Below are 25,510 nucleotides of genomic sequence, written 5' to 3'. Positions count from 1 at the left end.
TCTGAAGAATGGCCCTGAGCTCTGCCCCCCGCTCCCACACCCAGAACCTGCATGTGTACATCTCAGAGCACGAGCACTTTACAGACTTCAACGCCACCTCGGCTCTCTTCTAGGAGCAGCACGACCTCATGTACAGCGACTGGACGAGCGGTGAGAACTCGGATGGCTGCTACGAGCACTTCGCAGAGCTGGACATCCCGCAGGTAGGGCAGCCCGGGGCTGGGCGCACACCACAGGGCCTGCTCCCGGTGCTCTTGCGACCCTGCCCACAGCCCGCCTGCTGCGCTGCATACCGGGGTCTCTGTGCTTTGCCTTCCCCGTCAGAAGGAAGGCCGTGGGGATGAGGCCTGCCCCGGGATTCTTCCAGCTGCCCCGAGGTGTGCAGTCCTGGGCTTTAAACCAGCGAGGGCTTAGTGATTGTCCTCGGGTTTATCTGGGTGTCACCAGTTTGTCCGGCAGCCCAGTTTCAAAATAATTTTAGCTAATGTGCATTGAGCACCTACTAAGTGCACGACGCTGGCTAGGAGGACTCATGGAAACCTCCCAGCAACCCCATCTGACAGATGAGGAAGGTGAGGTGCAGAGAGGGAGAGCGACTGCCTCAGGTCACACAGCTCAGGCTCTGACTCTGGTCTCTGGCAGCCCCACGTACAAATGCTGCCTCCTCCAGGAAGCCCTCTGTGGGTTCTCAGACCCTGCTGGGCTTCCCCATCCCATCCCTGCCCCCTCTCGGTCCTTAATGTGTGGGTCAGGTCTTTCTCCCCATGGGGCTGAGTCCTGTGAGGGTAAGGCTGGGACTGTCTTGGTCACTTCTGTATCCCCAGCACTGCCCAGTAGGTGACTGGGTGCAGGATCAGTAAGTGTTGCACCTGTGCTGTGCCCTCCTCTCTGTCCAGCAGGCCTCCTAGGATGGGAGGGGTTCCTGCTCGGGCTCTGGGGGCTGAAGCAGGGGTGCACACGGCCTCTCTTGAAGCCTCAAGCCAAGCCCCCAGGCCCCAGGTCCTGCCCCAGGGCCCAGGGCTGTCACCCTGGCCGTGAGAGCTGCTCCTGGGTGCCGGGGCCTCATCTGCTTCCAAGCTTCAGGCCGGGGTTGGGGTGGAGGTGGAAGGTGGGGCCATGAGGGGACACCAGGCCCCGTGGTGAGAGGCTGAGCAGCTCCGCAGGGACTTGAACCAGCGCCCACATGGGATACCAGTATCACGGGTGGTGGCTTGACCCTCTATGCCACAGCACTGGCCCCATCATGTATTCTTACGGTCTCTCGTGCGTATGTGGTTTCACGTGAAGCTGCTGTGTCAGACAGCGGAGTCCTGTCTCCCGTCCACCCCACCCCTTCACGCTCCCCTTGGCGGCTGCTCTCAGCTTCATTTAGCTGTTTCTCCCACTGCGTCCTGTCCACACTCCCCTCCACAAGTCGGAGCTGCGATTTCTTAGTTTTTCAGTTTCAAACATTCTTACTGACTTTCTGCTGTGGAAGGATAGTTCTCCATACAGGAATGTGATCTTTATTAGAATAGCACTCAGCATTTGAATGTTTTGGAGTGTGTGCCTACCATTCACATCTAAGCTACACAGTAAACACAAGTTGTTGTTTCTAATTGTTTATAGATCTGTTTTGTTTATTTGAAAGAGTGAGAGAGAGAGAATCTTCCATCCTCTGGTTCATTCACCAAGTGGCCACAGTGGCTGGGGCTGGGCTAGACCAAAACTAGGATCCTGGAACTCCATTTGGGTCTCCCACATGGGTGCCAGGGCCCAGAATTTGGGGACATCTTCCGCTGCTTTCCCAGGCACATTAACAGGGAGCAGGAATAGAAGTGGAGCAGCCGGGATTAGAACTGGTGCTCTGATAAGGGATATTGGCATTACCCATGGCCACCGAACCGGCTACACCACAATGCAAGCCCTTATGAAGTATTCTTTTTTGCCCAACTCCATACTTTCTGGGTGGTTAGTAATTGTTGTTTGGGGCTGGCATTGTGACATAGCAAGTAAAGCCACCCTATGGGCACGAGTCCATGTCCCGGCTGCTCCATTTTCAATCCAGCTCCCTGCTAATGCTCCTGGGAAAAAGCAGCAGAAGATGGCCCCAGTGTTGGGGCCCATGCCACCCATGTGGTAGACCTGGATGAAGCTCCTGACTCGTTGGCCACCTTTTATGTGTTGAGATTGTCCCAAACGTTCCCTGTGCACTGGCCAAGGTCCCTGGGTTTTTGTGTGTGATGCAGGAGCGGGCGTCATTCTGTCTGCTCTATGCTGCCCAGAGCACCAGGTCACCCTGGAACTTCCTGAGTGACGAGCTCTAGGAGCCGTGAGAGGAGCAGCAGGACTCGGTGAAGGTGGGTGCTGTGGACGGAGCTGGGCGGCGAGCATGGGACCCGCCACCCTGCGCACCCTGCCTAGGCTCCCAACCTCCAGGCTCACCCCCAGCTGGGTCCTGTCCCTGGGTTCCGATGGCCTCTTCAGAGCTTTTTTGCTTGCGTGGCCAAGACCTCTGCAGCTGGCCTGGCCCAGCCCTGTGCCCCCGACTTCGGGCTCTGACCCCGACTCTGCTCTCTCAGAAATCCCTCCTCCCGGTGCCTGTGATGTCAGTGCTACCCACAGCTGTGGTTGCTGTGGGTCCCCGTTCCTCACGGCAGCTGCCCCCCTCCCCACCAGCCTGTCTCCCCTAGTCGTGGCCTCCTGCCCCTTGCCATCTCCCCATCTGTGTGTCTCTAGCTCCCAGCCCTGGAGGGTGGTCAGCAGGTCCTACAGGGGGTCTTGGGGCATGAGAGAAGTCTTCTGGCTGGGGGCGGGACTGCACTCATGAGTACCCCCCCACAGGTGGCCCTCCTGGAAACCAACGCCTACCTGCTGGCGCTCACCATCATCGTCTCCATCATCCACAGTGTCTTTGAGTTCCTGGTATTCAAGAACGGTAGGGTGAGGCCCTGGGGCCTGTGGGAGACCACGGTGGGGGGTCTGCCCCCTCATCCTCCCTCCCCCATGCTCCCCCTGCCTGGGTTCTGGGCCCCACTCTCCAAGGGGCCTTGTGAGCCTGGAAGGGGAAGGGCGCCCAAACTCCCAGCCCAGAATCTCCCACCAACCAGGAGAGCAGCGGAGGGAGGGGCTGGGCCTGCTGCTGGGGCAGAGGCCGGGACGCGCCTCCAGGAAGCAGGCCCGGGAACTGTGAGGCCAGGAGCAGGGAAGCCCCTGTGCTGCTCCCCTTGGCGGGCCCAGCCCACTGCCTCACCAGGAGGCCCCTGTGCCAGCAGTGCTTGGTTGTATGGCCACTGTGCTGGTGGCCAGGCACTGGCCTGCGCACCCCTACCAGGTGGAGGCCGGGGCAGAGGCTCAGGAGGGAAGGTCACTTGTCCAGCCACCCAGCTGCCAAGTGGCCGCCCGTCTGCCCCGACTGTGATCCTCCAGGCCCCAGGGGCCCCGGATCAGTAGAGTCAGCATCAAGCTGCTGATGGTGTGCCCGTCCAGGCGCTGCAGTGCCAGAGCTGGGCAGGGACCGGTGTCTCTAGCTGTCCTGGGCAGGACCAGCTCACTAAACTCTGACCCCGGAGCTGGGGGGCGGGGGGCTCTGTCCAGATGAGAAGTGGGGCACAAGGAGGAGTAGCCACTGAAAGGTCCTGTGGCCCCTTGGGTCCACCACCCTCACCGGAGCCTGTCTCCAAGCTGCTGCCTCCACGGGGCCCAGGGAGTGGGTAGACGGGCACCCCTGTGGCCTGGTGAGCCCTCGCACACTGAGTGCAGAGCTGGCCCTGCTGACCGCCGGAGCAGTGCCCGTGGGAGACCAGGGCTTCCAGGGTGTGGCTGGGGGCTCCCCCAGGCGGCATTCAGGTGGGGCGCTGGAGGGACCCCAGGTCAGGGAGCAGAACCCAGGCCTCGCTGGTGCCTGAGGGTGCCCGCCAGCCCCGTGCGGGGTCGAGGAGCCGGAGGAGGCGGTATCGGCGCAGCACAGAACAGACCTGGCTGTGACCTTTGGTGAGGGCCAGGTGGGGCAGGTGGGCTCATCCAGTGTGGGAGACAGGGCCGGCCCTGAGGGGGCTCATGATCCACTCACAGTCCAGTGTGGAAGACAGGGCCAGCCCTGAGGGGGCTCACAGTCCCTCACTGTCCAGTGTGGGAGACAGGGCCAGCCCTGAGGGGGCTCAAGGTCTACTCACGTCCAGTGTGGGAGGCAGGGCTGGCCCCGAGCAGGAGGACGAGACGGTCTGTTTCTGTCCTCGTCCTTGGCAACATTTTGTCTTGTGGGAAACCAGAGCAGCAGCAAGCACACAGGGGAGTGCCATGGTGGGGGGGGTGGGGCAGAGTGAGGGCTGCACAGCAGGGGTAGCCTGGAGCCTCTCAGAGGAGAGGCTGAGCCCAAGATGCCAGGGAGGGAGCCAGGCCCAGGTCTGTTGATGGGCAGAGCGAGTGCACAGGCCCTGAGGTAGGTCAGCGGGCCCTGGTGTTGGCAGTGGTAGAGGCGGGTGTGAGTGTGGTGGAGGGCGTGGGAGGGGCTGGGTGAGAAGGCCCCGCCCCCTGCTCACAGGTGTCTTCTCCACAGGCTTCATCACCATGACGCCCCAGCTCTTCATCAACTACAAGCTCAGGTCTGTGGCCCACCTTCCCTGGTGCATGCTCACCCACAAGGCCCTCAACACCTTCATCGACGACCTGTTTGCCTTCGTCATCAAGATGCCCACCCATCATGTGCTGGATCTGCTGCCTGAGGGACGGTGAGGACCAGTGGCTGGCAGGGGCTCCTGGCTTTCTGCCTGCGCTCACGCCACCTCCCCTGTCTCCCCACAGACCTGGTTTTCTTCATCTACCTCTACCAGCAGTGGATCTAGCGCGTCGATCCCAACAGGGTGAAGGAGCTGGGCATAAGTGGGCAGGATGACACAGCCACCCCCGTCCCCACCCCCTCCGGCAAGGAGCCCCAGGAAGCCCCTGCGAAGGCAGCTGAGGACAAGAAGGATTAGGTGCCATGGTCCCCGCCATCCCAGGCTCCTGGTGAAAGCACCTGCCTCCCTGGCCTCCGCCCCCCCCCCCCACCACCTCCCTGGACAGATGGGGTCAGGGCCCAGGGTGCGCCGGCAGTGGGGGCTGTTGGTCCTCTATGTTCGCAGCCATCTTGCCCTGCCACAACCATGGGGAAGCCAACAGGGCGGTGCTGGGGTGGGCTGGGCGGGGGCAGTGCTGGAGCCCCTCCAGGTGCCCTCGGCCGTCCATCATCTTGTCTCTCGTCCCCGAGCACCCCTACCCCCACACCTCCGCCCTTTAACAGTGTGGATTTAATAAATTCATATGGTGTTTAACTTAATTTCAGCCCCTCCCCTCCTGGGCTGCATGCTGGATGGGAGCCCTTGCAGGGGGCGGGGCCCCTGTGCCAAGCCAGGCCCTTCACTACTTCTGCCACCTCCAGCCCTCGAGGGCCCTTTCGTCCCTGTCCCCAGTTCCCAGAAGCCCCCGAACTGCTTGCCTTGAGCTTCTTGCTTGGGCACAGCCGGGGCCCAGTTCAGAGCAGCACACGCCCACCGCAAGGTCCAGTCCCGCACTCCAGCAGGGCTGGGAGCGTGGTGGGCAGCCAGGTCTGCCGCACGTGTGAACTGTGGGCACCCCTGGGCTGGGACCCGACCCCTGGGGCACAAGTGCCTGGCCAGGCCCCCCCTTCAAGGGTGAGCGCCCTGGCCTGCACTCCGAGGGCGGGGCCCTGCAGCCAAGGAAGGAGGCTTTTGTGCTGAGGCCCCCCAGGCTCCCGGTGGAGCCTGGCAGGGAGCCCACAGGCCAGCGGAGGGGGCCAGTGTGGCCGCCTCCTTCCTGCTGGCTTCCTCGCCACTGCTGGGCCGGCCTGGGGAGTGCTGTGCCCAGGGTCCAGGGCAGGCGACGGCTCACACGGGGCTCGGTCAGCCTAGGCTGGGTCACTCTGTCTGCCAGGACAACGCAGTGAAGAGCTGGAACACCCAAATGCCCCATGCGGAATGCGGGCGCTTGCCCTATGTGCGGGCCCCCGGGTAGCCCCTGTGCTCAGAAGCTGGGCGCACGGTTCCCAGATGTCACTGATGTCCCTGTGCTCCCGGGGGCCCGCCCATGGCCATGCACAGCTGTGGTCCTGGCACTGGAGACCACCAGGGGCGGGCGCAAGTCCCAGAGCCCGTGCCCAGCCTACGCTTGTACCACCACGGACAGCGGCTGTGAAGCCCCGGGCCGGAGAAGCGCCAGGCTCATGGCCTCAAGTGTCTCTGCCGGCAATGGGCGGCGGGCGAAGCCCCCTCGGCCCCTCTGCAGCGCCCCGCCTCCCCTTCCGGACCGGCCCGCCCCTGGGTCACGTGTCGCGCGGGGGTTTCCTGTTCCCCTGCCTTGATGATGTCACCGCGGCGAGCGGGCCAATGGGCGCGCAGACGGGCGGCGCCTGGGAATTCCGCCGCCCCCCCCCCACGTGCCCCCCAGTAGCCCCGGGCACCGCGCGTCCTGCCCCGCCTGCGGCCCCAGCCCCTGCACCACTCGTCCACAGCTCGCGTGCGCGCTTGGGTCTGGGCCAGCCTCCGAGCCGCGCGTCCCTGCTGGCCAGTCCATGCTGAGTCGCCAGACAGCCCGCTGCGCCGGAGCTGGGGCCCTGGGTAAGCGGAGCCCGGGTTGGGAGAGGGCTGGGGGGCTCCCGCGGAACGCTGGGGGCGGTGCGGAGACGCTGCGCTCGGGGGAGAAAGCCGCAGAGTAGGAGAAGGGTATGGCCCTAGTGCAGGCGAGGCTTCCCAGCAAGGAGTGAGAAGTGGGCGGGGCCTGACCCTGAGGTGGGCAGGGGGCGGGGCTCCGAGAGGCGAGGGGGAGGGGCCTGGCCCGCGGGGGCGGGGCCTGCGCGCGAGGATGGGACGGGGTCTGGGCCCAGCTTAAAGAAGGAAGCGCGGCTCAGTGGGAGGGCCGAGGGGGCGGGGCATGCCAACGGGAACGCCCGCGGTGAAGGCGGGGCCTGTGGCCTAGAATGCCCCGCGGGTGGGGCGGGGCCTGACCCTGAAGCAGAGAAGGGGGAGGGGCTCCGCTCTGCAAGCCCGAGGTGGTGCCTGGCCCGCGGGGGCGGGGCCTACGCGCGAGGATGGGACGGGGGCGGGGCCCAGCGCGAAGAAGGAAGCGCGGAGCAGTCGGAGGGCCGACGGGGCGGGGCCTCCCGCCGGAAACGCCCCGCGATGAGGCCCGCCTCCCTGACCATGCAGCCAGGCCGGGTGTGACCCTGGGAGTAGAAAGGGGCTGAGGGCTGGCGCAGCGGCTCACTAGGCTAATCCTCTGCCTAGGGGCGTCGGCACACCGGGTTCTATCCCGGTCGGGGTGCCGGATTCTGTCCTGGTTGCCCCTCTTCCAAGCCAGCTCTCTGCTGTGGCCCGGGAGTGCAGTGGAGGATGGCCCAAGTGCCTGGGCCCTGCACCCCATGGGAGACCAGGAGAAGCACCTGGCTCCTGCCATCGGATCAGCGCGGTGCGACGGCCGCGGCGGCCATTGGAGGGTGAACCAACAACAAAGGAAGACCTTTCTCTCTGTCTCTCTCTCTCTCTCACTGTCGGGGCGGAGGCCGGTGGGCCGCTGTCCAGGGGGCGGGGACAGCCTGTGCAGGGCCAGTGGGAGGGGCTGCAGAGCCAGCTGGGATGGCAGGGAGCGCGGGGAGGGGGCCCCAGAGGTGGGCGGCGCTGGGAGCTGGCTGGGCCTACCCAGGCTCCCTCCCTCCCTCCCTCCCTCCTTCCCTCCTTCCTCTGTGCAGGCCGCTGCCCAGGAAGCCAATGCCCTCCTGGACACAGGGGGCCTCCGCAGGCGCTGGGCTTCTGCTCCTTGGCCGTGCTGGCCGGTGGTGGGGGCACCTGCCACCTGTGCCTGTGTGCCACCTGCCTGGCCCAGCTGCGGGAATGCAACCTAGCCCTCAGGGACCTGGACCAACTGCTCCAGGAGGGTGCAGGCGATGGGGACCTCCCGCGGTGGGCGGAGGACCTCTGCTACCAGGGCCGCCTGCTGCTGAGCCTGGGGGACGAGGTGGGGGCCGCTGCGCCCTTCAGCCAGGCCCTCACGCTGGCACCTGCCCCTGCCCAGAGCAGCCTGTGGGGGCAGCCGTGCCGGACACCCACCGTCCGCCCATTCTTGCACCAAGGGCAGCGCTGCCTGGAGCAGCAACGCCACGTGGAAGCCTGGACAGCAGCCCAGAGAGATCTCCGGCCACCGCGGCCTGAAGCAGCTGAAGGCCAGAGCCCAGAGAGGGGTGGACTCGGGCTGCCGACTGCACTGACCCAGCCACGGGAGCCCGTCATCTTCAGCCTCGGGGTATCGCCCGCGCAGCGCCCCAGATCAGGAGGTGCCCGGCGCCAGGGTGGGTCCCAGTGGAATGACCAGCCTCCGTCTTTTTGACCCCGGGAGTAAAGGGACAGCTTCCTGGGAGGGTCGTCCTGAGGCTGGGGACTCTGGTGCGCACCTAGAGCTGGGAGGCTGAAGCAGCAGCCCAGGTCTCCCCCTGGCTGCACAGGACCAGGCCACGCCCTCACGCTGTGCCTGGAAGCCCCTCTTTGGGTCCGAAGCTGCCTCCCACCTTCACCCTGGCCTGAGTCTGAGGGCTGCTGCTGAGTGCTTTCCTGGAAGTCACTCACGGTGCTGCTCCCTGTCTCAGGCCATGGGGGTCCCAGTGAGCCTGCAAATCCTGAGGGGACCCTGCTTGGTACTTCCCTGGATCTGGAGACAGCTGGGGACTAACCATCCAGGCAGGCTCTTGCTTCCTGCCAAGGAGCATGGAGACCCCTCCCAGGCAGGCGGGGGAGCCCAGCCATGCCCTGTCTCTGCCCATGCTGCAGCATGCATGAGAGGTGCTGGCAGACCAGACCCCAAACCCCCTCCTGGGCCACCTGCCCCAGTCTCTGCCTGCTCCTCCCTTGGGCGTGAGCCACAGCACCCCCGCCGCTCACCTCCTGGTAGGCACCTGTCCCACCCCAAGCAGCAGAAGTGGCCCCCAGGGTCAGCAGCCCCACCCCCATCCCCTATGGGCCCTCCCAGCACCCCAGTACCTGCTGGGCTCTGACCGCAAGGACAGGGACTACAGGGACAGTGCCTCCCACTGTGAGGATGAGGGGACTGGGAGTCCACAGTGGTGGGGGAGCTCCACCGCCTCTCTCCTCTCTGCCTCCCCACTCAGAAGCTCCCAGGAGGCCTTGGCGAAGTTTCCTGGGGCACCGTTTTCACCAAGTTTCTCCTCCAGTGTCCACGGTCATCCTTCTGTGTCCACCGTGTGCTCGTGGGCTCCACAAAAATGGCCTAATGGTGCGAGGAGCCAGGGATGGGGCCAGGTTCCGGTCAGTGCCCAGGCAGTGAGGTGAGGGCAGGTGCCGAGGGGCTGGGCAGCCGTGTCTCTGCCCTTGTCCTCCCCACCCCGGTGCCCTGCCCTGTCCATCACTGGGAGGCCATCAGAGCTTGGCTGCTGGGGTGCAGACACCCGACCTGCTTGGCCCCTCCCACCCCAGGGGGCAAGTACCCTTGGCTCATCTGGCAGGGGAGGCACTGGGCTGACACCCAGTGTCAGGTTGAAGCCCTCACCCCCCAGGGGGTGGGACTGTGAGGTGATAAGTGGTGGGACTCACGGGGGAGAGGACATGGCTGCGCCCTCCTCAGAGTCCGCTGGAGCCTTGGCCTTGAACCCCAGCATCCAGACTGAAAAAAACTCCTGTGCATTTGCAGATATAAAACTTAGTTTTGCGGCACCTCGGTGGAGGATGGCCAGATCCCCGAGTTCATCTTCTACACCTAGCAGGGCCCACGAAGTGGGGAGGCAGCCTCGGTCCCCAGAGTCCCCTGGGCCCCGAGGTCGTCTGCACCTAGCACAGTGCCCCCAAGCTCCCTGGGCCCCAAGGTTATCTACATCTAGTGGTGCCGGCTCTGGGGACCCCGCCCAGGGTGGGCAGGTGGGCCTCAGCCCCCCGAGCCCCGAGGTCTTCTATACCTAGCATGGGGCCCCTCCAGGAGGGCACCCTTGGTCACCCAGAGCCCCCAGGCAGAGGCTGGCCATGGCCGCTGTGGCCATGGTCATGGCCGTGGCTGTGGCCACGTAGCCCATGCCCAGGGTGGCACCTTTGACCCCGGGGCCGGGTGCGGGCCGAGGCTGCGGCCAGACCAAGAGCGGTGCCCACCTGTACATAGCCGAGCCCCCGCCCCCACCTCGCCCCACGACCCCTGCCACGGGAGGCTGCTCACGTGCCCCCAGATGATTTTTTTTAAATAAAGGAAGAAACGCAAAAAAAAAAAAATCTTAGTTTTGTTCATTTAGTTTCTGTTTAAGCACCTTCTATAATGTAACAGTGCCAGTTAAGAAAGTAAAACCCTACAGGTGTCCCTCACGTCTTTCAGAACACAACAGAAACACCTTAAGTTAGGCCCTCTTGGTGCTTCATGACCAGATTCCTGCGTAATTTTCACACATTCAGACACAAAGCATACTTGAAAGCCAGCTTCAGACACCATCCGCCACAAGTAGAACATTTTTCCAAGTCCATGATTATACTTGCTCATTTCTCTCCCAGATTTACTTATACCAGAATCCTTGTCATGCCTCTATAATGAGTATACTCTCCATTTCTAGTCCTTTTATTATTTTTTAGTCTATTTTAGAATCCATTCTTTGGATTATTACCCTCCCTCCTCTGCTTGACCTTGAGTGTGTGACGTGTGGTTTTCTCTTGCTTCCAGCATTTCCAACAATCCTATCCACAGTGAAAGCCTGGTGACTACTTCATTCCCGCCCTCGCTTTCCTGCAAACACAGTGGAATCAGGTGCTTGTTAATCATGAGATGTAAACAGTGAGTACTGGGGCCCCATTGTGGCAGAGTGGGTAAACCTCCCACCTGCAATGCTGGCATTCCATGTTAATTGCCAGTTTGTTTATGGCTGCCTCTCTTTCAGTCCAGCTCCCTGATAATGGGAAGAGCAGCAGAAGATGCCCAAGTGTTTGGCCCCTGTCCCTCAGGTGGGAGACCTGGATGAGCCCTCAGCTTTCCCCGGGCCCAGCCTTCCTGGTTGCAGCCATCTGAGGAGTGAACACATGGATGGAAGATCTCTGTTTCTCCTTCTTTCTCTGTAACTCCGACTTTCAAAATGAATAAAACTTTTTAAAAAGTGAGTTATCTGGAATCTCTTAATGATGGGTACAATCGCCCCATGCAATATGTAGGCTGGACTTGGTGAAGGCAATGGATATTTGGGTGCTTTGCCCAGGTTGTCTTTTCTGGAGAGAGCTGGAGATACGTAGAACAAGACTTCACAACAGCCCCTTGTACTACTAACCTCCCTGCTGACCACCTCTCTGCTGTTTGTATTTTTTACCACAAAATAATTGAGGCTACAATTTAGAAATGATAATATAGGTCATCTCCTGAGACCATACATGAATTTTTTTTTTCTTTTTGAGGATATCTAGGGCTTTATTTTGGAATGCAGAGGCCATACAGCAGATGGAAGATCTCTCTCTCTCCCTCTCATTGTAAGTGTACCTCTCAAATAAATAAAATCTTGAATCAGGGGGAGAGGGAAGGAGAGGAAGAGGAGGAGGGAGAGGGGGAGAAGGAGAAGGAGAAAAGACTAAAACACGCCTTCCCTGTCCCGGAGCCGGCATGGGTTGCCACTTGCACCATGGGCACCAGTTTGAGTCCCGGCTGCTCCACTTCCCATGCAGATGGCTGGGAAAGCAGCGGAAGACAGCCTGAGTGCTGGGGCCCTGCACCCACATGGGAGACCCGGAAGAAGCTCCTGGCTTCGGCCTGGCTCAGCCCTGTCCGATGGGGCCGCTTGGGGAGTGAACCAGTGGATGGAAGACCTCTCCCTCTCTCTCTCTCTCTCTCTCTCTGTGTGTGTCACTCTGTCTTTCAAACAAATGACCCAAGACAGCTTCAAAAGCAAATGAAGTCTGAGCTCTGGGTTAACACAGGGACCAGGATCTGCCCACTCTCCATGAAAAGTCCTCTTCTGCACAGGGAATGCTGGGAGCTCTCTTTCCTTACTCAAAGCTCTGCTCAAATAACACCCATACCAGCCTTACACTAGCTGTGCCCCCGTTCATGGGCAGCCAAGATGGGCCCGAGTTATGGGGGCAGGTCAGCTATGTGTGGGCTGCCTCAGGGCCTTTGCACAAGCCACTCTTCACCTGACTGCTCTTCCCGTTCATCTTCCATATGGTCGCTACTCACGTGTCACCTCCTGCACAGATCTTCCTCAGACACTTTATCCATGTCACCAGGAGGTAGGTCCTATGTCTGACCATTGTCTCTGCAGTTACACAGCCTCGCCTTAGAGTGGCTGTCTCTGCCCACACACCATGAGCACCGAGGAGCTGGCAGACACATCTGCCCTATCCCCCTGATTTTTTGCTTGGCAATTTTGCAAGATGATTGCATTTTCCAGAGAAACCCCAAAGGAAGGTTAGTTCACATAGTCAGATAAAGCTGAATAGAAATAACACAAGACAGAGAAATGCAAGGAGGGTAGGGTTCAGAAGCTTGCAAAGCCTTTGAGATATCAAGATTTATTTATTTATTTGAAAGGCAGAGTTAGAGAGGGAGAGATCTTCCATCTGCTGGTTCACTCCCAAAATGGCTGCAATGGCCAGGGCTCAGCCAAGCTGAAGCCTGGAGCTGGAATGCCATCCAGTTCTCCCATGTAGGTGGCAGGGCCAAAGGACTTGGACCACTCTCTGCTACTTTTTCAGGCACAAGACTCAAATGGGCTCATGTGGATTCTGTCATCAGAGGTGATGGCTTAACCAGCTCTCTTGGGGTTTGCTTCCTATTTTTTGAGAGATTCTCTAAAATAAGTTAACTTTGATTTTCATTTGTCAGAAATTTCTCAGTAAGTAAAACAAACTGCTGGTAGTTGTCATGAAAAGTGCAAACAGTTAGCTATTTCTTAAAGGAGAAGAGACTTTCACACAGATAAACCAACAGGTCACTCTGGTTAGTCAACAGTTTGTGTTTGTGCACAGTGCCTTAGGGTCCCCAACCAATGCAACCATCAGTTGAGCTGGAAAACAGGCTGAACTAAGTGGCCTGCTTTCACAAAGTGACCAGTCAGGATTTCCCATACAAGAGTTCTGTGTGATTCTAAAACAAAATTCCACCAATTGCTTTGACACACATTTGTCACTGGTCTAGTGATCCTCAATTCATTAGCCCTCAGACTTGGCTTGGCGTGGCTTGGATGCCCATCTAACCTATGCCTTCTAGAATGACTCCCTTTACAATTATCAGACAAAAACCTATCACATTAAGACTTTGTATACATAAACAACTGCATCTTAAACTTCTAGTCCCTAGAACCATGAGCTTAATAAATTTCTTCCCTTTATTTTTTAAGACTTTATTTCTTTACTTGAAAGAGTTACAGAGAGGCAGAGGCAGATACAGAGAGAGAGAGAGAGAGAGGTCTTCAATCACTGGCTCACTCCCTAGATGGCCACAATGGCCAGAGCTGTGCTGAACCGAAGCCAGGAGCCAGGAGCTTTTTCCGTGTCTTCCACGTGGGTGCAGGGGCCCAAGGACTTGGGCCATCTTCTGCTGCTTTCCTAGGCCATAGTAGAGAGCTGAATCAGAAGTGGAGCAGCTGAGACTAGAACTGGTGCCCATATGAGAAGCCGGCACTGCAGGCGGCTGCCTTACCTGCTCTGCCACAGAACCGGCCCCAACTTTTTCCCTTTATGATTATCTAGTCTCAAGTGTTCTGCCTTGGTGACATAATAAGAACCAAGACAGTCACAACTCTGAGATAGTAAAATACACTGAGCATCAAGAGCCCAGTGGAACTAGTCAGAAGTCAAATTACCAGTCAAATTACTGACTGCAGATCCATTGGGCAACTGGAGTTTAGGGCCCAGTCAATGCAGCTGTGTTCCAAGCAGTCTATGGTGAGTCAGCGAATGGTCTCAGTAGAATCTCCAGAATGACCACTGTTGAGGATCTGAGATAAAAAGACACAGCTATGGTTAAGCCTTAGCGTTACAAGAGGATACTCTGCTTGCAGATACAGCCCCTCAGAGCATAGCAGAATGCTGATCATCCATGACTGCTTGGGGCAGCGTGGTGCTCAGGGACTAAAGGATGTTCAGAGGGGGAGTGAGCTTGCATCACCATGAAGTGTGGCTCCACGGGTGAGAGTGCTGCTGGCTATTGGTGCTCAGAGGTACAGTTCAGTGGTCAGTCTGCCCTGATGGGCTGACTTTCACAAGTGAGTGCTGACACCAACAATTTAGTTTGGCAAATGTGTATTCATAGAACTGCATTGTCCTTGATCATTTAGAGAGGTTTAAACAATGAACACGGATCTTTATTGCCACAGCTACAGAACAATCAGACTTGTCTAAGTTTGCAGGCACATTTTTATTCTCACCCTTGCATAGTGGAACCAATGTGTCAGACTATTTCTAGTTTGAATATCCTGATTACTCCATCAGATTCTTGTGACCCATCATGCATTTTAACATCACATTGCTTTAGCCTGAAAAATCTCCTGAAACCACACTTCCCAAGTACAAGCTGTTTTTTTAAGACTTATTTTATTTGTTTGTAAGGCAGAATTAGAAAGAGAGAGGGAGAGATGGAGATACAGAGCTCTTCCACCCAATGGTTCACTCCCCAGATGGCTGCAGTGGCCAGGGCTGGGCCAGGCTGAAGCCAACGCTAAGAGTCAGGAACTCATCCAGGTCTCCCACATGGGTAACAGGGGCCCAAATACTTTGGTCAGTGCTGCTGCTTACCTGGGCCCAGTGGCAGGGAAGTAGAGCAGAGGTGTAGCAGTGAGAACTTGAACCAGGGCTCCAGTATGGGATGCCAGCATTGAGGATTAACCTGCTGTGCCACAGTGCCAGCCCTGCAGATGTGAGTCTTTGTCCCTTCATTCAAGTAGCTACTATTGATGGAAATCTATTGGTTATCTGAGATAGTAATAGGAGAGTGAAGCAGAATGGCTAGAGAAAATGTAAGAACACACTAGGTTTGGGATTGATCAGTAAATAATTATTCAGTATGTAGACACTTTAAAAGAATGAGCTCTAATGCAACTACCTGTCCCCAAAGAACTCATTTATTGGGGAAAGGTGAGGTTAAATGGCACAACAGCTGGGATGCCACTTGGGACACAGGCATCCAATATAGGAACGCCTGATTCGGGTCCTGGATCCTTTGCTTCCAATCCAGCTTCCTGATAAGGTGCATGCTGGGAGGCATCAGGTGATGGCGATAGTACTTGGGCCCCTGCCACCCATGTGGGGAACTTGGATTGAGTTCTAAACTCCTGGCTTCAGCCTGACCCAGCCCTGGCTGTCATGAGCATTTGGGGAGTGAACCAGCAGCACTCTGCTTCTCTCTATATATTCATCTCTCTCTCTCAAATAAAATGAAAATAAACAAATATTTTAGAAAATGTTTATATATGAATATGAAATTGTGAGGTATGTGTTGTAAATGCACTTCAGAAATTATTAGGAAAAATCTAGTTTGATTTGAATATTCACTTTTTTGAAAAAAATCACTCCCCTTTTTTTGTGAGTCTACCAATGAGCATGTTGAGTACTTGTAGTAATGAACATGATCAAGTGCTTCATTGCAATCATCAATTAGTAGAGAGCAAAGAGCTAGGTGGTCCATAAGTCAGAGAGGCACAGAATGAGCAAATACATCGACATCTGAAGACATTAAAGACTCAAAACTAACAATCAAAATGCTCTTGACAGTTGGAGTCTCTATCATCCAGAGGTAGCCCTGTAAATTAACCACATTCTGTCTTCTGCCAAGAACTTGATGTTGAATGCAGCATCAAAAGACGACCCAGTAAAATGGTCTGTATTCACATTAGGGTAAAATACATGCATTTCTGAAAAACACAGAATTGGATGACTAAACTACAAAAAATTTCTGACTCATGCAAACCCCAAGTGTTATCAGCATCATGATCAGTGTGAGCAGTAGCCCCTCGTGACCAGTGTCCCCGGAATGATTCTGGATCCCCAGTGTTACCATCCCCGGCATGAGCAGTGAGACCAGTGTCCCAGTATGACCCATGTCACCATGCCCAGTATGAGCAGCCTCTCTGGGGTGACCATCTCTAGCATCCCAGGTCACCAGTGTGTCCAGCATCACGAGGAAGGTGAGTCTGCAGAGGGGAGAAGAATTCAGTCAGAATTATTGTTCAAAGCATCTCTGGACAACCAGGAAAACTGCCCTCCCTGGTGTTCTTTTGAGGCTTTAAGGAAACTGGTGGCTGTATTTGTTTTCTGTTACTGTAACCCAATACCACAGACTGGATAATTTATTAAGAAAAGAAATCCATTTCTTGGAGACTGGGAAGCCCAAAGTTGGGGGCTGCATCTGATGGGAGCTTTCTGGTTGGAAAGGAACTCTCTGCAGAGTCCTGAAGTTGAGCAGGGCAGCTCATGTTGAGACAGAGAAAGTGTATGAGCTTTGGTCTCTCCTGCTTTTCTTATAAAGGCACTAATGCAAACCCAGGAACCCCACTCCCATACCTCATCTAATCCTAATGACCTCCCAAAGATCCTCACCTCAAATACCATGTAACATTGAGGACTAATTTTTTTTTCTTTTTCTTTTTTAGACAGGCAGAGTTAGACAGTGAGAGAGAGAGAGAGAGAAAGGTCTTTCTTCCGTTGGTTCACCCCCCAAATGGTCGCTATTGCCAGCGCGCTGCGCCAATCCAAAGCCAGGAGCCAGGTGCTTCCTCCTGGTCTCCCATGTGGGTGCAGGGCCCAAGCACTGGGGCCATCCTCCACTGCACTCCCGGGCCACAGCAGAGAGCTGGACTGGAAGAGGAGCAACTGGGACAGAATCCGGCGCCCCAACCGGGACTAGAACTCGGGGTGCCAGCGCCGGAGACAAAGGATTAGCCTAGTGAGCCATGGCGCTGGCCTTTTTTTTTTTTTTATTTAAAATTTATTTGAGAAACACACAACACCACTCCCACCTGCTAGTCCACGCCCCCAAATGCCCACAACTGCCGCCCAATCCCCAGAGGGCATGCCATAGCCTTCTGCTCTGGCCGCCCAATCCCAGGAGCGTGGGGCTGGGCCCTCTGCACTGGCCTCCCTATCCCAGAGGGCGGGGCGGGGCCGTCTGTTTCGGCCACGCCCAACCCTGCTCCGGGACCACAGCTGCCTGCAGACGCTGCTGCAGCACCTGACCTCGCACAGCCTGACCATTGTGAGCAACGCGTGCGGCATGCTCTGGAACCTGTGGGCCCGCAGCGCACAGGACCAGGAGCTGCTGTGGGACCTGGGCGCCGTGGGCATGCTGCGCAACCTGGTGCACTCCAGGCACAAGATGATCGCCATGGGCAGCGCCGCCTCCCTGTGCAACCTGCTGGCCCACCGGCCTGCCAAGCACCAGGCGCCGCCAAGGCCGTGTCCCCCGGCACCTGCGTGCCCAGCCTCTACGTGGGCAAGCAGGGGCGCTGGAGGCGGAGCCCGACGCCTGGCCCCTGGCGCTCAGCCACCTGGAGATGCAGGCCCTGCCCAAGGCCGCCGAGGCCACCGCCAAGAGGCCGCTGCTGCCCCTGCGGCACCTGGACTGACTATGCCTCCAACTCGGGCTGCTTCAATGACGACGAGGCACCATCCCTGTCTGCCGCCACCCCAAGCCCGCCAGCCCGGCCGTGCTGTTCTTCCTGGGCAGCCCCTTCCTGCAGGGCCAGGTGCTGGCCTGCGCCCAGCCAGTCCGCCGCGGCCTGGAGCCTGAGAAGGAGGTGGGCGGCGAGGTGGCCGTGGCAGCCAAGGCCAAGGCCAAGCTGGCGCTGGCGCTGGCGCTGGCGTGGATCATCTGTCTGGTGGAGGACATCTGGGCCTTGCACACCTCGTTGACCGACAGCTTCAGCCTCAGCTCCGGGGACCCCGGGCAGGAGGCGCCTAGGGAGGGCCGGGCGCAGTCCTGCTCCTTCTGCCGCGGCCCCGAGAGCAGCCGGCCAGAGGTAGGGGGCTGGGTGCATGCCCTGCTCTGGCTCCAGGCGGCCCATGCCAGCATGTCCAAGGACAGCTTTAACAGTGGCAGCACCAGCTACTGCCCGCGGGAGCACATGCAACCCTGTCCACTGGCCAAGCACCGCGAGGAGCTCCTGGGCGGGCAGCTGCAGCCAGCTTGGCTCGACCTCGACCCGGGGGGGCAGCCAGGCCGAGGGGCCCACCCGGGATGCCGCCAGCGCCGACGCCCCTGTGCACACCATCAAGCTGTCACCCACCTATCAGCACGCGCTGCTGCTGGAGGCCAAGGGTAGGGCAGGCGTGGGGGCCCCCCCATGGCCCCAAGGCACACACCCCCGCTGCCTGGAAGCAGGCCTGGCTGCCAGCGGAGGGCCTGAGCCAGGTGCCCGAGAAGCTGGGCGCTGGCCGGCTGCCCCCAGAGGCTGGTAGCACAGGAGGGGCCCTTCTCACTGTCCCGCTGCAGCTTGCTGTCCTCGCTGTCCTCCGCCAGACGCCCGGGACCCTGCGAGGCTGGAGACCTGGACAGCAACTCCTCCCTCGAAGGCCTGGAGGAGGCCAGCCCCAAAGAGGCAGAGCTGGGTGGGGCCTGGAGGGCCCTCCTCCCTGCCCATGGCCATCCTGGAGCCCCAGCGTGGCCGCGGCCAAGGCCTGGGCATGGAGGATGCCACGCCATCCAGTTCTTCCGAGAATTGTGTGCAGGAGATACCGCTGGTCCTGAGCCGCTGCATCTCTGTGAGCTCCCTGGGCAGCTTCCAGAGCCTGTCCATTGCCAGCTCCATCCCCAGTGACCCCTGCAGTGGGCTGGGCAGCAGCACAGTGAGCCCCAGCGAGCTGCCCGACAGCCCCGGGCAGACCATGCCACCCAGACGGCTTCACCGTGGAGAAGCCAGACGAGAAATTCTGCGCCTCCAGCCTCAGCACGCTTGCCCTGCACGAGCACTCCTAGCAGCAGGACATGGCCATGCAGCTGCTGCCGCCCACCTGCCCCAACCATGGCACTGGCAGGGGTGGAGGTGGCGCCGGGCGCTGCTGGGGAGAAGTCGCTGGATGCCAGGAGGGGCCGGCGCCCACAGGCTCCTGCAACCACATGGCCGCGGACCAGGAGCTGGAGCTGCTGCGGGAGTGCCTAGGGGCCGCAGTGCCCGCGTGACTCTGCAAAGTGGCCTCGGCGCTGGTGCCTGGCCACCGGGTGCTGCCCGTCCCTGTCTACAAGCTGGTGCCCTGGAAGACGACTCGTGCACTGACTCGGTGGAGGGCACGCTGGTCAGCTTCTCCAGCGTCGTGTCCCTCAGCGACGAGACCCTGCAAGGGCCCCCCAGGGAGCAGCCCCAAGGCTGCCTGGACAGGCAGGAGCCCCCCGGCCTCACGGCCCCCTCTAGCCAGGTCTCGGGGCACCAGCTCAAGGCCAGGGGCACCAGCTGGAGCCCGGAGCAGGCCCGAGGCACGGGCAGGAGCCGGGGCGGGCTGGAGCTGCCCCTGGTCCGGCTCCCAAGTGCCCATTTGGACTGGACTTGGGGCGAAGGGGGGCAGTCCCTGTGCCTCAGGACACCCACCGAGGAGGCCAGGTACTGCTTCTAGGACTCTGATGGGGCCGCCCCCGCGGTGACCATCCGCCATCCCGCGGGCTCTGAAGCGGGGCGGGAAGGAGGCCAGGGCTCCAGCCAAGGCGGCTGCTCAGGCCCAGCTGCACCCCCAGGCCCAGCCCCGGGTGATCTCCAACGAGACCCCACCTTGCTACTCCCTGAGCTTCTCAGCCAGCTCGCTCAGTGAGCCCGAGCCCTATGAGTGGCCGGCCAGCCACCTGGGAGGCCGGGAGCCCATGGTCCCCCAGGCCCAGCGCCGGGGAGGTGGACACAACAGCTCCCCCAGCCCGCGCTCTGAGGAGGCGCTCCTGCACCACTGCATAGGCTCAGCCATGCCCAGGCACCGGTCTCCGGCCTCTGGTCCTCACTGCCGCAAGGCCCGGGCTGCCAGGCAGAATGAGTGGCCTGCAGCGGCACCCCGGGACTGCAGCCAGGAGGCGGCCAGCTCATACCGGGCCACCGACCTGGACAGCATGGAGTAGCCCGCCATCCAGGAAGGCACCAACTCCATGGTCACGTGGCTGCACCAGGCGGCCGCGGCGGCCCCCCTGCGAGGCCTCCTCCCAGTCCGACTCCCTCCTGTCCCTGGGGTCTGCTCTGGAGGACTGATTTTCAACATGAGTTTGGACACACACACACACACAGACAATAGCAATAGCTTTGTTTCCTTATTGTCAAATAACTAAGCCAAATATTGTGGCTTGATTTCTATAAATGAATCCCCTGAAATGTATATTTAGATATGTATTAATAAAATCAGAAAAGTAATGCTGATTCCATTGGGGGTGACAATGAGGTATACAAAGAGAGATTTTTCACTAATTTTTAAAAAATTTTATATTTCTTTTTTTAAAGATTAAGATTTTATTTATTTATTTATTTGAGAGGTAGAGTTACAGACAGTGAGAGGGAGAGAGAGAAAGAAAGGTCTTCCTTCTGTTGGTTCACTCCCCAAATGGCCACAATGCGGGAGCTGCACTGATCTGAAGCCAGGAGCGAGGAACTTCTTCCCAGTCTCCCAAGTGGGTGCAGGGGCCCAAGGACTTGGACCATCTTCTGCTTTCCCAGGCCGCAGCAGAGAGCTGGATTGGAAGAAAAGCAGCCGGGACTCAAACCGGCACACATATGGCATGCCGGCATCACAGGTGGAGGATTAATTTACTGTGCCATGGCCCTGGCTCCAGATTTTTCATTTAATTTGTATGTTTTTAAGGATTGCTGTGTGATAGAGTATTTGTTTCAGTATTTGTGGTATCAATTGTAATGATATGATTTTGATGATTTGATATTTTGCTGTTTTTCAAATAATCAACAGTAAGGCTGTCATACTTTTTTTTCAGGGATAATAAATCTATTTTAATAACGTTACTTTTGACAGTGGTTTTTGTCCATGAATGTAAAGATAACTCTCGACACCCCCACCCCCTGCTCTCTTACAAACTGGGGGTTGGGCTGCCCTTGCCAGGAAGTGAGAAAGCTGCAACATGGACAGTCTGTGCCTCCCACTTGGAGAAGGGGACTCCACAACGTGTTGGGAAAAAAGACCTACACGTTCAAATTCCTGGTTGTACACCTACCTGTACACTGGTGTCAATTGAATGGCTCAAATTAAACAAATATAGATTCCATATATACAAATATTCTATTATGTATAGGTATAGTATATCTATTGTAAAAGGAAAAAATTTTAAACTTTTGACTGTGCATGCACGGCCCAAATCTGGTTCTCACTCCTTAATCCCAAAGTGTGAACAGGTCCCCCTCTAACCCGCTGTGCCAACTTCACCCTGACCCTGCCCTTCTGTGCATGGCCTGTCGCCCCCATGCTGCAGCTCCTGGGCTCTTCTCCTTAGTGTGACTGCGCCAGCTCCAGAGCCTCTGAGCCCAAGACAGAGCGGGATGACCTGCAGCCACCTTAACCTCACTTCCTTAACTGCACTTTAACCCTCAGAGACTTCTGCAGGCAACAAAGTTATACACTACAAGCCCCCATGCAGGAGGCAAGGCCTCCCCTCTCTAAGAGAAAAGACAGCAGGATTCTAGCTCCTGGAGTCTGCTAAGTTTCAAGTCAGTTTCTCTGCACAGCACCGGAAACGCCGTGGTCTGGGCCTGTGCTGTGTCCCGGTGAGCTAAGCCTCCACCTGCAGAGCCGGCTTCCCCCATGGGCGCTGGTTCCTGTCCCGGCTGCCCCTCTTCCCTTCTGGCTCTCTCCTAATGGGCTGGGGAAGCCATGCAAGATGGCCTGAGGGCTTGGGGCCTGCTCCTGCCTGGGAGACCCCTTGTAGTGGCCATCTGGAAAGCGAACCAGAGCATGGAAGACCTTTCTCTCTCTCTCCCCTCTCTGTAATTCTCTCTCTCCAATGAATAAACACCACAGTAAGAATGAAAGGCCTGGAGTTACAAACACCAGGAGGCTGTGGTCCCGGAGAGCGCCCCCTGCCGCCCGGGCTCCGCAGCCCCGCGGCCTCCTCCAGGGGACCGGGCCCTTCCCGCCCTCCCGGGAGCTGTGGGCGCGGCTCCCGCATCCTCCTCCCGAGGAGCGGCGTCCTGAGCCTGGGGCCGGCGCCCGTCCTCCTGGAACCCTGTCCCTCGGCGCGGGGTCCGCCCCGCGTCCGCGGTTCCCTGTCTTCTCCTCTGACTCCGGTTCCGGAAGGCGGCCCTCAAGTGACCCCGCACCGCTGTCCCGTTCCGGAGCCCTGGCGCGGGGTCCTCCATTGTCCACAGCTCTGTTTTCTGAAGCAGGTCCGCATCCGGGTTCCCCAGGGGGGCGGCAGCCCCCAGGGCCCTCGCGGCCTGCAGGCCGGGCTGGGGGTCGTGATGGCGCCCTCGGGGCAAGGGGCCTGGGCAGTGTGAGGGGCTGAGGGCAACGGGTGGGTGGGCGGGGCTAGCCGAGGGCGGGAAAGCACCGGGCCGCGCGGCGGTGGGCGTGGCCTGTGGGAGCCCAAGGTCTGGTGCGGGGTTGTCCCGCGTGTCCGTGTCCCCGCCCTTCCCAGCTGTGTGGGAGCTGACGGAGCAGCGGGTGCGTGGCGCTGTGGCGTGTGGGGTTTCCCCTCTGTGGATTTAATGATCGCTCTGCCACCTCGAGCTCCGGCTTCCGTTCTCTCTGGGGATCCCGACCCTTCCTCCCTTGCCCGTGGACCACTCTTCCCGGGGTCTCTCTGGCCCGGATCCTCAGGGAGCAGCAGAGTCCGGAGGAGAAACCAGCGCTGCCCTGGGGGAGCTCTTTGTGTCCCCTCTGCCCTGGCCCCTCGCTGAGCTGCTGTTGCCATCAGGCTGTGGTGCCCTGAACTCCAGCTTGTGTGTGCGCATGTGCGTCCACTCACTTTCCTCACGGAAATGTATTGATTAAGAAGTGATTAGTCCCTGATCCCAGTCACCAGTACCATAAACCACAGCATGGGTCCCGTTATTTCCCTGTTACATGTGTTGATTGGGGAGTTGGGATCACACGTGGGGACTTAACCCACTGCACCGCCCTGCCTGCCGGCTCGGTAATCAATGTTGTTAAAGACGAAGCTACAGAACACAGTGCAGAGGCAGGGTGGAGCCATGAATGAGGAACCTGCTGGAGGCTGTATTTAAAAGCCTGCTATGGCCGGTGCCGCAGCTCACTAGGCTAATCCTCCACTTGCAGCGCCGGCACCCCGGGTTCTAGGCCGGGTCGGGGGGCCGGATTCTGTCCCGGTTGCTCCTCTTCCAGTCCAGCTCTCTGCTGTGCCCGGGAGGGCAGTGGAGGGTGGCCCAAGTGCTTGGGCCCTGCACCCCATAGGAGACCAGGAGGAAGCACCTGGCTCCTGGTATCAGATCAGCACAGTGCACCGGCCGCAGCGGCCATTACGGGGTGAACCAACGGAAAAGGAAGACCTTTCTCTGTCTCACTCACTCCGTCACTGTCCACTCTGCCTGTCAAAAAAATTATAATAAATAAATAAAGAATCAAAGTTCTCTAAAAAAAGAGCCTGCTACATGTTCTCAGGGCATTTCCTGGGGACCCGATGTGCAGGGTGCAGACATCCCTGTGAGGTCCAGGGTGCAAATCCGCCCTTTGGGAGCCCCCTCTGCCCGCTCATCTCATCTGCTGCTGTCCAGAGAGCCCTCTCAGAAGTTGGAGGAGTGACCCCAAGTGCCCCACAGGGAAACTCAGCTTCCCTCAGTTTCATGGAGGCTGCTAGGGCTGGGTGCTTAGAAAATGCAACGTAGTGTGCTTTTCCTGTTGTTTTCCTGTGGTCTCCAGGACTGGGTTAGACCTGGGGCCTGGAGAGGGATGGGGGAGAGGAAACCCAGCTGACAGCAGGCATGGAGTCCCTGTGTCTCTGTGGCTGTCCTGGAGTGCAGAGGGGGAGGGAGGGGCATGCTCATCAGGAGAATCCTGGAGGCCGGGGAAGAGCCCTCAGCACACAGCTGCCTGAGAGAGAACTGCTGGCCTCTTCCCTCTCTTTCTTGCTAGGCAGGGAACAGAATTGGAGTCTGGCTGAGCTTGTCTGAAATCCACTGTGTGAAGGCGACAGTCATTGTCCAGAGGATCTTCAGGGACCCAGTGCACCAGGCACTGGAGACAGGAAGAAGGCACGAGTGCACTCAGACAGACCAGCAGGCACTGCAGCCCCCAATTGGAGGACACCTGAGCCCACCCCGAGTGACAGACTCCGGGCTGCACAGGTGACACCACTGGTCCTAGGAACTAGACACTGCCCTTGGACAGGGTTCTGCTGTCCCTGGACACTGTGAGGATCTTGAGATGGGCTGTAATTATGTTACAGGAGCCAGCATGAATTTTCCCAGTGCCTGCTCCTTGGGTCTCTCCTTTCACATCAAGAGCTGGTGTCACTGTTTCAGAATGGCCAGTCCATGGAGATCTTCCTACATGGTGGAGCCAGGGAAACTGAGAAAGCAGATGTGGGGCCCTCAGTGTTCAGAACGTAAGACATTCATCACACATGGGAAGGGGTTTGGCAACAGCATGTCCTTGGTTGGACAAAACAGCCTGAGGTGGTCAACTCTGCAGGAGGCCTTCTGCAGACAAGTAGAAATACAACCCCAAAGGTGCCCACACATGTCTGTGAACAACCCGTCCCCAGAACATCAAGTACTTGGGTTCCTGCCACCCACACAGGGAGACCTGGATCGAATTCCCTGCTCCTGACTTTGGCCCCAGTCCAGCCAGGCAGTTGCACACATTCGAGGACTGAAACAGAGGGTGGCAGTACTCTCTGTGTCTCTCCCTCTCAAACAACTAGTTTTTGTGATGGAGCAGTGGTTTACTAGCCCAAGCATTCACCTGCAATGCCGGCATCCTATATGGACACCTGTTCGAGTCCTGGTTGCTCCTCCTCTGATCCAGCTCTCTGCTATGGCCTGGGAAGGCAGTAGAAGATGGTCCAAGTCCTTGGACTCTTGCACTCATGTGGGAGACACAGAAAAAACTACTGGTTTATGGCCTCAGATTGGCCCAGCTCTGGCCATGGTTCCCAATTGGGAAGTGAACCAGTGATTGGAAGGCCTTCTCTCTGTCTCTGCCTCTCCATGATAATTCTCTTTGGTTCAAACTCTGCCATCTGGGCCCAGGAGGGTGGCAGCATTATCCCAAACATTTCCGGAGCCTCTACTGCTGGTCAGTGCAGTGTCCCATGGCTTCTGTCTTGCCTGTCAGCCTGGGTAACAGATGCAGGAGCCCTGATTATCTTGGAATCCCCTTCAGGGTCACCTTCATTCCTCTTGACAAAAACTGCATGTTGTCAACTGATGCCCTGCATTACTCCGTTCTCTCCATCCAGGAAGGCCGTCAGCCCACTTTCATTTCAAAACCATTCCGCTCACCCTTGGTGAAACCTGCAGATTCTGTCCATGTCATACAAGCATCTTTTTCAAGGCACAGCCTAGCCACACCCTGGTGTTCTCTTCCAGAACACATTTCATTTGTTGTAATATGGATAGACTCAACTTTCCAAATCTTAAAATTCTAGTTTCTTTTTG

At 58.3% G+C, this 25,510-nt stretch overlaps 1 protein-coding gene and 2 pseudogenes across 1 annotated transcript; 2 read left to right on the top strand and 1 right to left on the bottom strand.

The window, feature by feature from the left end:
• LOC138850340 (sorting nexin-7-like) overlaps positions 1–25,510 on the bottom strand; it is a 415,797-nt pseudogene that overhangs the window by 92,848 nt on the left and 297,439 nt on the right.
• On the top strand, positions 5,948–11,323 carry LOC138850273 (uncharacterized). Its single transcript, XM_070076731.1, has 5 exons — positions 5,948–6,297; positions 6,427–6,687; positions 7,260–8,317; positions 10,675–10,758; positions 10,889–11,323. Exons 1-4 carry the CDS (start codon positions 5,948–5,950, stop codon positions 10,710–10,712), a joined length of 1,707 nt encoding a protein of 568 aa, XP_069932832.1. The 3' UTR covers positions 10,713–10,758; positions 10,889–11,323.
• On the top strand, positions 14,102–20,146 carry LOC138850272 (adenomatous polyposis coli protein 2 pseudogene; annotated as a pseudogene).

Source organism: Oryctolagus cuniculus, chromosome 7 (genome assembly GCF_964237555.1).
Source record: "Oryctolagus cuniculus chromosome 7, mOryCun1.1, whole genome shotgun sequence".
Lineage (NCBI taxonomy): Eukaryota > Metazoa > Chordata > Mammalia > Lagomorpha > Leporidae > Oryctolagus > Oryctolagus cuniculus.
This window is presented reverse-complemented; position numbering and strand designations above follow the sequence as displayed.